The sequence below is a fragment of the Scyliorhinus torazame genome, chromosome 26, assembly GCF_047496885.1.
Source record: "Scyliorhinus torazame isolate Kashiwa2021f chromosome 26, sScyTor2.1, whole genome shotgun sequence".
Taxonomy (NCBI): domain Eukaryota; kingdom Metazoa; phylum Chordata; class Chondrichthyes; order Carcharhiniformes; family Scyliorhinidae; genus Scyliorhinus; species Scyliorhinus torazame.
In genome coordinates this window covers 24,937,256-24,951,317 of record NC_092732.1, presented here as the reverse complement: position 1 = coordinate 24,951,317, position 14,062 = coordinate 24,937,256, and the positions used below count along the sequence as shown (strand labels likewise).

Here is a 14,062-nt window from a genome sequence, read left to right as displayed (position 1 = left end):
TGTAGAGGGAGCTTTACTCTGTATCTAACCCCGTGCTGTACCTGTCCTGGGAGTGTTTGATGGGGACAGTGTGGAGGGAGCTTTACTCTGTATCTAACCCCGTGCTGTACCTGTCCTGGGAGTGTTTGATGGGGACAGTGTAGAGAGAGATTTACTCTGTATCTAACCCCGTGCTATACGTGTCCTGGGAGTGTTTGATGGGGACAGTGTAGAGGGAGCTTTACTCTGTATCTAACCCCGTGCTGTACCTGTCCTGGGAGTGTTTGATGGGGACAGTGTAGAGAGAGATTTACTCTGTATCTAACCCCGTGCTGTCCCTGTCCTGGGAGTGTTTGATGGGGACAGTGTGGAGGGAGCTTTACTCTGTATCTAACCCCGTGCTGTACCTGGACTGGGAGTGTTTGATGGGGACAGTGTAGAGAGAGCTTTACTCTGTATCTAACCCCGTGCTGTACCTGTCCTGGGAGTGTTTGATGGGGACAGTGTAGAGGGAGCTTTACTCTGTATCTAACCCCGTGCTGTCCCTGTCCTGGGAGTGTTTAATGGGGACAGTGTAGAGGGAGCTTTACTCTGTATCTTACCCCGTGCTGTATCTGTCCTGGGAGTGTTTGATGGGGACAGTGTAGAGGGAGCTTTACTCTGTATCTAACCCCGTGCTGTACCTGATGATGCGCGATCCTGTTTGCTGACCTCTGTCTGACCTTTCCCCAGCGGTGTTTGTGGGGGACATGATGGTTGACGAGGACACTTGGATCTTGGCCAACATCAATGCGGTCGGCCTGTTCCGGGTTAACTACGACAACGACAACTGGGATAAGTTGCTGATCATACTGATGAGGAACCGCGATGTAAGTGGCTGGACGCAGCAATTAGCGAAGGGATCATGTGACTGAGCGAAGGCGGCGCAAAACCTGGCCGGCTGGGATGGTGGGGTGCGCTCTCGCAGGAGTGGCGGGACTGGGAATCCGCACGCCATGAGGCCATTCAGCGCTTGGAGAGCGTTCCGCCCCTCAATGAGGTCACAGCTACTCTTTGTTTTGACCCCATCTAGCCCCCCCCCCCACCCTCTTCACCCCCTCCCTCTCCTCTCAATAACTTCGGACGGCCAACGTCTCGTCGATCTCCGATTAAAAATTAACCAGCCGAGCCTCGAACGGCGGTGCAGCGGGCGAGGGAGTTCCTGACCCTTTTCCGAATTCACTCGTGAAGGATCATCCTCCAGTTTGTCGGCCTAGCTGCCCCCTCCTCCTCCACTCCCCCCCACCCCCCTGACCAGCAGCAATACTTCCTCGCCCTCGACCCCATCGCCCCCCCCCCCCCGAAATGTCTTTGCAAAACCTTTGATCACACAAGCCCCTTTGTTTTTCTGAATTCCGGGGAATACAACCCTCGTTTACCCGGACACCAGGATGGGGAGGGGCTGGGGGGGAGGGCGGCGAGATTGGAAGCTGCGACTTCGTTGGGTGGGAGGGTGGATCGGGGGGGGGGGGGGGGGGGTCATGGTTCGGGAGGTCAGGAGGTCAGAGGGTTTGGAGGTCGCGAGGTCAGGAGTTTGGAGGGGCTGAGGGCGGCGAGGTCAGGAGGACGGAGAGTTTGGGGGTCGTGAGGTCAGGAGGTTGGAGAATTTGGGGGTCGTGCGGTGTCTGCACGCTCTCCCCGTGTCTGCGTGGGTTTCCTCCGGGTGCTCCGGTTTCCTCCCACAGTCCAAAGATGTGCAGGTTGGGTGGATTGGCCGTGCTAAATTGTCCCTTAGTGTCCAAAGATGTGCAGGTTAGGTGGATTGGCCGTGCTAAATTGTCCCTTAGTGTCCAAAGATGTGCAGGTTGGGTGGATTGGCCGTGCTAAATTGTCCCTTAGTGTCCAAAGATGTGCAGGGTAGGTGGATTGGCCGTGCTAAATTGCCCCTTAGTGTCCAAAGATGTGCAGGTTAGGTGGATTGGCCGTGCTAAATTGTCCCTTAGTGTCCAAAGACGTGCAGGTTAGGTGGATTGGCCGTGCTAAATTGTCCCTTAGTGTCCAAAGACGTGCAGGTTAGGTGGATTGGCCGTGCTAAATTGACCCTTAGTGTCCAAAGATGTGCAGGTTAGGTGGATTGGCCGTGCTAAATTGCCCTTGGTGTCCAAAGATGTGCAGGTTAGGTGGATTGGCCGTGCTAAATTGACCCCTAGTGTCCAAAGATGTGCAGGTTAGGTGGATTGGCCGTGCTAAATTGCCCTTGGTGTCCAAAGATGTGCAGGTTAGGTGGATTGGAAATGATAAATTGTCCTTAGTGTCCAAAATTGCCCTTAGTGTTGGGTGGGGTTACTGGGTTATGGGGGATAGGGTGGAGGTGTTGACCTTGGGTAGGGTGCTCTTTGCAAGAGCCGGTGCAGACTCGATGGGCCGAATGGCCTCCTTCTGCACTGTAAATTCTATGAGTACTGTCTAAGGTTGGAGGATGTAGGGGGTCATGAGGTCAGGAGGCCGGAGAGCTTGGGGGTCATGAGGTCAGGAGCTCGGAGGGCTTGGGGGTTGTGGCATCAGGAGGTCGGAAGGTTTTGCTGTCGCGAGGTCAAGAGGTCGGAGGATTTGGGGGTCGTGAGCTCAGGAGGTCAGAGGATCGGGGGGCCGTGAAGTCAGGAGGTCGGAGGATTTGGGGGTCAGAAGTTCAGGAGGTCGGTGGGCGGTTTTGGGGTTGGATTTCGGAAGGACATTGGGGTTGGGAGAGTTGGGGTCTGGGGTGGGTGTGAGACGGCGGAAGAGGAGGTTGTGGGGGTCGGGCAGGGTTGAGGAGAACGCAGTTCATTATCTTGTCTATTTATTCCTCCCTCCGCCCCACCCTTCAATCTGGGAGGTGGTTTGATTTTACTGAGGAAAGGGAAGCCTAACCTGACCTCATATTGGCGACCATTTTGCCTGTCGCCTGGGGAACCAGTGAAGGCCACTCGACAACTCGACAACGGGGGGCATCAGCGGAGCTCCTGTACCACCGCCCCCGCCCTGCCCCCCTCCGTACCCTCCATACCCACCCCCCGCTCCACACACAACGCAGGCTCACTTTCTAAGCACAAAGGAGTTGATAAAACATCATTGGCATGACCCCGGCCTGATAGAGCCTGAGGCCTGTAGGACGCTGCACCCCAGCACAGAGGCGGGGTGGTAATTCAGGGATGAGGGGTGGCCAGGGTGGGGCAAGGGGGTGTGGATACAGTCCCTTCTGTGTCTGACCCCTGGACGACAGACACAATACAATGAATGAATTAATGGCTAATTTAACGGTGAATTCACATGGCAGATGAACAGCATTGTGTCGGACATGCTCTATATCGTGAAACTCTCTCTTCCCCTCTCTCTCCTCTCCCACTCTCCCTCCCTCTCTCACTTCCGTTCTTTCCCCACCTCTTTTCGCTCTCTTCCCTCCCTCACCACATCTTCTCTTCCTCGCTCCCTCTTTCTCCGCCTCTCCCTCTCTTTCCCTCGCTGATTTCATGCTCACTCTCCCACTCTCTCTTTCTCAGAACCTCCTCTCTCTCTCCCACTGTCCTTCTCCCCCTTTTAATCTCTTTAATCCCTCCCTCCCTCAACCTCCTTCACGCTCCCTTTTTCTCTCCCATTCCCCTCAAGGCCTTCAATCCAGGCCTGTCCTCAGTGAGGCCTTCAATATAGGCCAGTGGTCAGTGAGGCCTTCAATCCAGGCCTGTCCTCAGTGAGGCCTGAATCCAGGCTGTCCTCAATGAGGCCTGAATCCAGGCTGTCCTCAATGAGGCCTGAATCCAGGCTGTCCTCAATGAAGCCTTTGATATAGGCCAGTCCTCAGTGAGGCCTTCAATCCAGGCCTGTCCTCGGTGAGGCCTTCAATCCAGGCCAGTCCTCAGTGAGACCTTCAATCCAGACCTGTCCTCAATGAGGCCTTCAATCCAGGCTTGTCCTCAGTGAGGCCTTTGATCCAGACTGCCCTCAGGGAGGCCTGAATCCAGGCTGTCCTCAGTGAGGCATCATATCCAGGCCTGCCCTCAGTGAGGCCTTTGAACCAGGCTGATCTCTATAAGGCCTTGTATTCATGCCTGTCCTCAGTGAAGTCACCTATCCTGGTCAGTCCTCTAGGCTCCCTATTCTGGCCTTCCAGTCAGGCCTATTTAGGCTTGAACCATCCTATTCAGGTCTGCACTCAATGAGGCCCCCTGTCAGTGAGGCTTCCTACTCAGGCCTGCCCTCCAAGACTTCTATTCACAAGCCTTTCAGTGAGCACTCCTACGCAGGCCTGTCCTCCAAGCTTCCAATCCACAGGCCTCTCCTACAGGCCTCCTATCCATTGGCCTGTCAGTGAGGCCCTATAACCACAGGCCTGCCAGTAGGGCTGACCTATAGGATATCAGGAACTGGCGGCTAAGTTTTAAGTTGAAATTCTCTTTTTCTTCCCTCAGGCCATTCCAGTGATAAACCGGGCCCAGCTCATCGATGACGCTTTTAGTTTAGCACGGTAGGAGTGAGGGGAAAGGTGGGCCGGGTCTTCAGAGAGCATCCTCATCACAACCTTAGGGAGTTTCCACCCAACAAAGGCCCTGCCACACAGGGAGCCGGTTCACAAAAGACGATGGCCCTCTCCCAGGAAAAGGGTTTCAAACAATCCTGGATCTGTCCTGGGAGTGTTTGATGGGGACAGTGTCGAAGGAGCTTTACTCTGTATCTAACCCCGTGCTGTACCTGTCCTGGGAGTGTTTGATGGGGACAGGGTAGAGGGAGCTTTACTCTGTACCTAACCCCGTGCTGTCCCCGTCCTGGGAGTGTTTGATGGGGACAGTGTAGAGTGAGCTTTACTCTGTATCTAACCCCGTGCTGTACCTGTCCTGGGAGTGTTTGATGGGGACAGTGTAGAGGGAGCTTTACTCTGTATCTAACCCCGTGCTGTACCTGTCCTGGGAGTGTTTGATGGGGACAGGGTAGAGGGAGCTTTACTCTGTATCTAACCCCGTGCTGTACCTGTCCTGGGAGTGTTTGATGGGGACAGTGTAGAGGGAGCTTTACTCTGTACCTAACCCCGTGCTGTCCCTGTCCTGGGAGTGTTTGATGGGGACAGGGTAGAGGGAGCTTTACTCTGTATCCAACCCCGTGCTGTACCTGTCCTGGGAGTGTTTGATGGGGACAGGGTAGAGGGAGCTTTACTCTGTATCTAACCCCGTGCTGTACCTGTCCTGGGAGTGTTTGATGGGGACAGGGTAGAGGGAGCTTCACTCTGTGTGTAACCCTGTGCTGTCCCTGTCCTGGGAGTGTTTGATGGGGACAGGGTAGAGGGAGCTTTACTCTGTATCAAACCCCGTGCTGTCCCTGTCCTGGGAGTGTTTGATGGGGACAGTGTAGAGGGAGCTTTACTCTGTACCTAACCCCGTGCTGTACCTGTCCTGGGAGGGTTTGATGGGGACAGTGTAGAGGGAGCTTTACTCTGTATCTAACCCCGTGCTGTACCTGTTCTGGGAGTGTTTGATGGGGACAGTGTCGAGGGAGCTTTACTCTGTATCTAATCCCATGCTGTATCTGTCCTGGGAGTGTTTGATGGGGACAGTGTAGAGGGAGCTTTACTCTGTATCTAACCCCGTGCTGTACCTGTCCTGGGAGTGTTTGATGGGGACAGTGTAGAGGGAGCTTTACTCTGTATCTAACCTCGTGCTGTACCTGTCCTGGGAGTGTTTGATGGGGACAGTGTAGAGGGAGCTTTACTCTGTATCTAACCCCGTGCTGTACCTGTCCTGGGAGTGTTTGATGGGGACAGTGTAGAGGGAGCTTTACTCTGTATCGAACCCCGTGCTGTACCTGCCCTGGGAGTGTTTGATGGGGACAGTGTAGAGGGAGCTTTACTCTGTATCTAACCCCGTGCCGTACCTGTCCTGGGAGTGTTTGATGGGGACAGTGTAGAGGGAGCTTTACTCTGTATCTAACACCGTGCTGTACCTGTCCTGGGAGTGTTTGATGGGGACAGTGCAGAGGGAGCTTTACTCTGTAACTACACAGTGTAAATGTTATGATTTATTAATAAGTATTCTCACCTCTTGAGGCTGACATTTCTGCCTCTCCCCTCACTTCAAACCTACCAATGAGCTTTACGACATATTGGCAAAATCCTACCGCAGTAAAATGTAGATGCCAATTTGTACACAGCAAGATCCCATGTACAGCACAAACAGCATTGCCATAAATGACTGCAATTATTCTGCTTGCAGTTTGAGTCCTTGGAACCTTTCACATCTACACGAGAGCGAGTCGGGGCCTCGATTTAATGTCTCATCTTGGAAGACAGCAACTCCCACAGTGCGTCGCTCCCTCAGCACTGACCCTCCGACAGTGCGGCGCTCCCTCAGTACTGACCCTCCCACAGTGCGGCACTCCCTCAGTACTGACCCTCCCACAGTGCGGCACTCCCTCAGTACCGACCCTCCCACAGTGCGGCGTTCCCTCAGTACTGACCCTCCCACAGTGCGGCTCTCCCTCAGTACTGACCCTCCAACACCCTCAGCACTGACCCTCCGACAGTGCGGCGCTCCCTCAGTACTGACCCTCCCACAGTGCGGCACTCCCTCAGTACTGACCCTCCCACAGTGCGGCACTCCCTCAGTACTGACCCTCCCACAGTGCGGCACTCCCTCAGTACTGACCCTCCGACAGAGCGGCGCTCCCTCAGTACTGACCCTCCGACTGTGCGGCGCTCCCTCAGTACTGACCCTCCCACAGTGCTGCGCTCCCTCAGTACTGACCCTCCCACAGTGTGGTGCTCCCTCAGTACTGACCCTCCGACAGTGCGGCGCTCCCTCAGTACTGACCCTCCCACAGTGCGGCACTCCCTCAGTACTGACCCTCCCACAGTGCGGCACTCCCTCAGTACTGACCCTCCCACAGTGCGGCACTCCCTCAGTACTGACCCTCCGACAGTGCGGCACTCCCTCAGTACTGACCCTCCCACAGTGCTGCGCTCCCTCAGTACTGACCCTCCCACAGTGCGGCGCTCCCTCAGTACTGACCCACCGACAGTGCGGCGCTCCCTCAGTACTGACCCTCCCACAGTGCGGCACTCCCTCAGTACTGACCCTCCCACAGTGCGGCACTCCCTCAGTACTGACCCTCCCACAGTGCGGCACTCCCTCAGTACTGACCCTCCCACAGTGCGGCACTCCCTCAGTACTGACCCTCCCACAGTGCGGCACTCCCTCAGTACTGACCCTCCCACAGTGCGGCACTCCCTCAGTACTGACCCTCCCACAGTGCGGCACTCCCTCAGTACTGACCCTCCGACAGTGCGGCACTCCCTCAGTACTGACCCTCCCACAGTGCGGCGCTCCCTCAGTACTGACCCTCCAACATGCTCAGTACTGACCCTCCGACAGTGCGGCTCTCCCTCGGTACTGACCCTCCGACAGTGCAGCACTCCCTCGGTACTGACCCTCTGACAGTGCAGCACTCCCTCAGTATTGAAACTCGCACAGTGCGGCACTCCCTCAGTACTGACCCTCCGACAGTGCGGCACTCCCTCAGTACTGACTCTCCGACAGTGCGGCGCTCCCTCAGTACTGACCCTCCCACAGTGCGGTGCTCCCTCAGTACTGACCATCTGACAGTGCAGAACTCCCTCAGTACTGACCCTCCCACAGTGCGGTGCTCCCACAGTACTGACCCTCCCACAGTGCGGCGCTCCCTCAGTACTGACCCTCCGACACTGCGGCGCGCCCTCAGCACTGAACCTCCGACAGTGTGGCGCTCCCTCAGTACTGACCCTCTGACAATGCGCCACTCCCTCAGTACTGACCCTCTGACAGTGCGGCGCTCCCTCAGTACTGACCCTCCCACAATGCAGCGCTCTCTCAGTACTGACACTCCCAAAGTGCGGCACTCCCTCAGTACTGACACTCCGACAATGCAGCGCTCCCTCAGTACTGACCCTCTGATAGTGCGGCGCTCCCTCAGTACTGACCCTCCCACAATGCAGCGCACTCTCAGTACTGACACTCCCACAGTGCGGCGCTGCCTCAGTACTGACCCTCCCACAGTGGAGCGCTGCCTCAGTACTGACCCTCTGACAGTGCGGTGCTCCCTCAGTACTGACCCTCCGATAGTGCGGCGCTCCCTCAGTACTGACCCTCTGACAGTGCGGTGCTCCCTCAGTACTGGCCCTCTGACAGTGCGGTGCTCCCTCAGTACTGACCCTCTGACAGTGCGGCGCTCCCTCAGTACTCACCCTCCGACAGTGCGGCACTCCCTCAGTACTGACGCTCCGACAGTGCGGGGCTCCCTCAGTACTGACCCTCTGACAGGGCAGAACTCCCTCAGTACAGACACTCCCAAAGTGCAGCGCTCCCTCAGTACTGACACTCCCACAGTGCGAAGCTCCCTCATTACTGACACTCCGACAATGCAGAGCTCCCTCAGTACTGACCCTCAGACAGTGCGGCGCTCCCTCAGTACTGACCCTCCCACAGTGCGGTGCTCGCTCAGTACTGACCCTCTCACAGTGTGGTGCACCCTCAGGACTGACCCTCCCACAGTGCGGTGCTCCTTCAGTACTGACCCTCCCACAGTGCGATGCTCCTTCAGTACTGACCCTCCCACAGTGTGGTGCACCCTCAGTACTGACCCTCCCACAGTGTGGTGCACCCTCAGTACTGACCCTCCCACAGTGCGGTGCTCCCTCAGTACTGACCCTCCGACAGTGCGGCGCTCCCTCAGTACTGACCCTCCCACAGTGCGGTGCTCCCTCAGTACTGACCCTCCGACAGTGCGGCGCTCCCTCAGTACTGACCCACCCACAGTGTGGTGCTCCCTCAGTACTGACCCTCCGACAATGCGGGGCTCCCTCAGTACTGACCCTCCGACAGTGCGGTGCTCCCTCAGTACTGACCCTACCACAGTGCGGCGCTCCCTCAGTACTGACCCTCCACAGTGTGGTGCACCCTCAGTACTGACCCTCACACAGTGCGGCGCTCCCTCAGTACTGACCCTCCCACAGTGCGGCACTCCCTCAGTACTGATCCTCCCACAGTGTGGTGCTCCCTCAGTACTGACCCTCCCACAGTGCGGCGCTCCCTCAGTACTGACCCTCCGACAGTGCGGTGCTCCCTCAGTACTGACCCTCTCACCGCGGCGCTCCCTCAGAACTGACCCTCCGACAGTGCAGCACTGCCTCTGTACTGACCCTCCCACAGTGCGGCGCTCCCTCAGCACTGAACCTCCGACAGTGCGGCGCTCCGTCAGTACTGACCCTCCGACATTGCGCCACTCCCTCAGTACTGACCCTCCCACAATGCAGCGCTCTCTCAGTACTGACACTCCGAAAGTGCGGCGCTCCCTCAGTACTGACCCTCCCACAGTGCGGTGCTCCCTCAGTACTGACACTCCGACAATGCAGCTCTCCCTCAGTACTGACCCTCAGACAGTGCGGCGCTCCCTCAGTACTGACCCTCCCACAGTGCGGTGCTCCCTCAGTACTGACCCTCTCACAGTGTGGTGCACCCTCAGGACTGACCCTCCCACAGTGCGGTGCTCCTTCAGTACTGACCCTCCCACAGTGCGGCACTCCCTCAGTACTGACCGTCCGACAGTGCGGTGCTCCCACAGTACTGACCCTCCCACAGTGCGGCGCTCCCTCAGTACTGACCCTCCGACACTGCGGCGCGCCCTCAGCACTGAACCTCCGACAGTGTGGCACTCCCTCAGTACTGACCCTCCGACAATGCGCCACTCCCTCAGTACTGACCCTCTGACAGTGCGGCGCTCCCTCAGTACTGACCCTCCCACAATGCAGCGCTCTCTCAGTACTGACACTCCCAAAGTGCGGCACTCCCTCAGTACTGACACTCCGACAATGCAGCGCTCCCTCAGTACTGACCCTCTGATAGTGCGGCGCTCCCTCAGTACTGACCCTCCCACAATGAAGAGCACTCTCAGTACTGACACTCCCACAGTGGAGCGCTGCCTCAGTACTGACCCTCTGACAGTGCGGTGCTCCCTCAGTACTGGCCCTCTGACAGTGCGGTGCTCCCTCAGTACTGACCCTCTGACAGTGCGGCGCTCCCTCAGTACTCACCGTCCGACAGTGCGGCACTCCCTCAGTACTGACGCTCCGACAGGGCAGAACTCCCTCAGTACAGACACTCCCAAAGTGCAGCGCTCCCTCAGTACTGACACTCCCACAGTGCGAAGCTCCCTCATTACTGACCCTCCGACAGTGCGGCACTCCCTCAGTACTGAGCCTCCGACAGTGCGGCACTCCCTCAGTACTGACCCTCTGACAGTGCGGCGCTCCCTCAGTACTGACCCTCCGACAGTGCGGCGCTCCCTCAGCACTGACCCTCCGACAGTGTGGCGCTCCCTCAGTACTGACCCTCCGACAGTGCGCCACTCCCTCAGTACTGACCCTCTGACAGTGCGACGCTCCCTCAGTACTGACCCTCCCACAATGCAGCGCTCTCTCAGTACTGAAACTCCCAAAGTGCGGCGCTCCCTCAGGAGTGACCCTCCCACAGTGCGGTGCTCCCTCAGTACTGACACTCCGACAATGCAGCGCTCCCTCAGTACTGACCCTCAGACAGTGCGGCGCTCCCTCAGTACTGACCCTCCCACAGTGCGGTGCTCGCTCAGTACTGACCCTCTCACAGTGTGGTGCACCCTCAGGACTGACCCTCCCACAGTGCGGTGCTCCTTCAGTACTGACCCACCCACAGTGCGATGCTCCTTCAGTACTGACCCTCCCACAGTGTGGTGCACCCTCAGTACTGACCCCCCCACAGTGTGGTGCACCCTCAGTACTGACCCTCCCACAGTGCGGTGCTCCCTCAGTACTGACCCTCCGACAGTGCGGCGCTCCCTCAGTACTGACCCTCCCACAGTGCGGTGCTCCCTCAGTACTGACCCTCCGACAGTGCGGTGCTCCCTCAGTACTGACCCACCCACAGTGTGGTGCTCCCTCAGTACTGACCCTCCGACAGTGCGGGGCTACCTCAGTACTGACCCTCCCACAGTGCGGCACTCCCTCAGTACTGACCCTCCCACAGTGCGGCACTCCCTCAGCACTGACCCTCCCACAGTGCGGCACTCCCTCAGTACTGACCCTCCGACAGTGCGGCGCTCCCTCAGTACTGACCCTCCCACAGTGTGGTGCTCCCTCAGTACTGACCCTCCGACAGTGCGGGGCTACCTCAGTACTGACCCTCCCACAGTGCGGCACTCCCTCAGTACTGACCCTCCCACAGTGCGGCGCTCCCTCAGTACTGATCCTCCCACAGTGCGGCGCTCCCTCAGTACTGACCCTCCCACAGTGCGGCGCTCCCTCAGTACTGACCCTCCGACAGTGCGGTGCTCCCTCAGTACTGACCCTCTCACCGCGGCGCTCCCTCAGAACTGACCCTCCGACAGTGCAGCACTGCCTCTGTACTGACCCTCCCACAGTGCGGCGCTCCCTCAGCACTGAACCTCCGACAGTGCGGCGCTCCGTCAGTACTGACCCTCCGACAGTGCGCCACTCCCTCAGTACTGACCCTCCCACAATGCAGCGCTCTCTCAGTACTGACACTCCGAAAGTGCGGCGCTCCCTCAGTACTGACCCTCCCACAGTGCGGCGCTCCCTCAGCACTGAACCTCCGACAGTGTGGCACTCCCTCAGTACTGACCCTCCGACAATGCGCCACTCCCTCAGTACTGACCCTCTGACAGTGCGGCGCTCCCTCAGTACTGACCCTCAGACAGTGCGGCGCTCCCTCAGTACTGACCCTTCCACAGTGCGGTGCTCCCTCAGTACTGACCCTCTCACAGTGTGGTGCACCCTCAGGACTGACCCTCCCACAGTGCGGTGCTCCTTCAGTACTGACCCTCCCACAGTGCGGTGCTCTCTCAGTACTGACCCTCCCACAGTGCGGTGCTCCCTCAGTACTGACCCTCCCACAGTGCGGTGCTCCTTCAGTACTGCCCCTCCGACAGTGCGGTGCTCCCTCAGTACTGACCCTCCGACAGTGCGGCGCTCCCTCAGTACTGACCCTCCGACAGTGCGGTGCTCCCTCAGTACTGACCCACCCACAGTGTGGTGCTCCCTCAGTACTGACCCTCCGACAATGCGGGGCTCCCTCTGTACTGACCCTCCCACAGTGCGACGCTCCCTCAGTACTGCCCCTCCGACAGTGCGGTGCTCCCTCAGTACTGACCCTCCCACGGTGCGGCGCTCCCTCAGCACTGACCCTCCACAGTGTGGTGCACCCTCAGTACTGACCCTCCCACAGTGCGGCGCTCCCTCAGTACTGACCCTCCCACAGTGCGGCACTCCCTCAGTACTCACCCTCCCACAGTGTGGTGCTCCCTCAGTACTGACCCTCCCACAGAGCGGCGCTCCCTCAGTACTGACCCTCCCACAGTGTGGTGCGCCCTCAGTCCTGAGCCTCCGACAGTGCGGCGCTCCCTCAGTACTGACCCTCCCACAGTGCGACGCTCCCTCAGTACTGACCCTCCCACAGTACCGCGCTCCCTCAGTACTGACCCTTCCACAGTGTGGTGCTCCCTCAGTACTGACCCTCCCACAGTACCGCGCTCCCTCAGTACTGACCCTCCCACAGTGCGGTGCTCCCTCAGTACTGACCCTCCGACAGTGCGGTGCTCCCTCAGTACTGACCCTCCCACAGTGCGACGCTCCCTCAGTACTGACCCTCCCACAGTACGGCGCTCCCTCAGTACTGACCCTCCCACAGTGCGGCGCTCCCTCAGTACTGACCCTCCCACAGTGCGGCACTCCCTCACTACTGACCATCCCACAGTGAGGTGCTCCCTCAGTACTGACCCTCCCACAGTGCGCCGTTCCCTCAGTACTGACCCTCCCACAGTGCGGCGCTCCCTCAGCACTGAACCTCCGACAGTGCGGCGCTCCGTCAGTACTGACCCTCCGACAGTGCGCCACTCCCTCAGTACTGACCCTCCCACAATGCAGCGCTCTCTCAGTACTGACACTCCGAAAGTGCGGCGCTCCCTCAGTACTGACCCTCCCACAGTGCGGCGCTCCCTCAGCACTGAACCTCCGACAGTGTGGCACTCCCTCAGTACTGACCCTCCGACAATGCGCCACTCCCTCAGTACTGACCCTCTGACAGTGCGGCGCTCCCTCAGTACTGACCCTCAGACAGTGCGGCGCTCCCTCAGTACTGACCCTTCCACAGTGCGGTGCTCCCTCAGTACTGACCCTCTCACAGTGTGGTGCACCCTCAGGACTGACCCTCCCACAGTGCGGTGCTCCTTCAGTACTGACCCTCCCACAGTGCGGTGCTCTCTCAGTACTGACCCTCCCACAGTGCGGTGCTCCCTCAGTACTGACCCTCCCACAGTGCGGTGCTCCTTCAGTACTGCCCCTCCGACAGTGCGGTGCTCCCTCAGTACTGACCCTCCGACAGTGCGGCGCTCCCTCAGTACTGACCCTCCGACAGTGCGGTGCTCCCTCAGTACTGACCCACCCACAGTGTGGTGCTCCCTCAGTACTGACCCTCCGACAATGCGGGGCTCCCTCAGTACTGACCCTCCCACAGTGCGACGCTCCCTCAGTACTGCCCCTCCGACAGTGCGGTGCTCCCTCAGTACTGACCCTCCCACGGTGCGGCGCTCCCTCAGCACTGACCCTCCACAGTGTGGTGCACCCTCAGTACTGACCCTCCCACAGTGCGGCGCTCCCTCAGTACTGACCCTCCCACAGTGCGGCACTCCCTCAGTACTCACCCTCCCACAGTGTGGTGCTCCCTCAGTACTGACCCTCCCACAGTGCGGCGCTCCCTCAGTACTGACCCTCCCACAGTGTGGTGCGCCCTCAGTCCTGAGCCTCCGACAGTGCGGCGCTCCCTCAGTACTGACCCTTCCACAGTGTGGTGCTCCCTCAGTACTGACCCTCCCACAGTACCGCGCTCCCTCAGTACTGACCCTCCCACAGTGCGGTGCTCCCTCAGTACTGACCCTCCGACAGTGCGGTGCTCCCTCAGTACTGACGCTCCCACAATGCAGCGCTCCCTCAGTACTGACACCCCCAAAGTGCGGCACTCCCTCAGTACTGACCCTCTGACAGTGCGGTGCTCCCTCAGTA

General features: G+C 58.9%; 2 protein-coding genes across 2 annotated transcripts in view; both read left to right on the top strand.

Annotated features, from left to right (window-relative positions):
- LOC140402849 (NAD(P)H-hydrate epimerase-like) overlaps nt 1-14,062 on the top strand; it is a 923,606-nt gene that overhangs the window by 194,600 nt on the left and 714,944 nt on the right. The window lies entirely within an intron of this gene.
- LOC140402854 (aminopeptidase Ey-like) overlaps nt 1-14,062 on the top strand; it is a 325,234-nt gene that overhangs the window by 193,579 nt on the left and 117,593 nt on the right. Inside the window, exons 12-13 of the mRNA XM_072490479.1 lie at nt 712-848; nt 4,404-4,459. Coding sequence (XP_072346580.1) covers nt 712-848; nt 4,404-4,459 — 193 coding nt within the window. The remainder of the gene's footprint in view (nt 1-711; nt 849-4,403; nt 4,460-14,062) is intronic.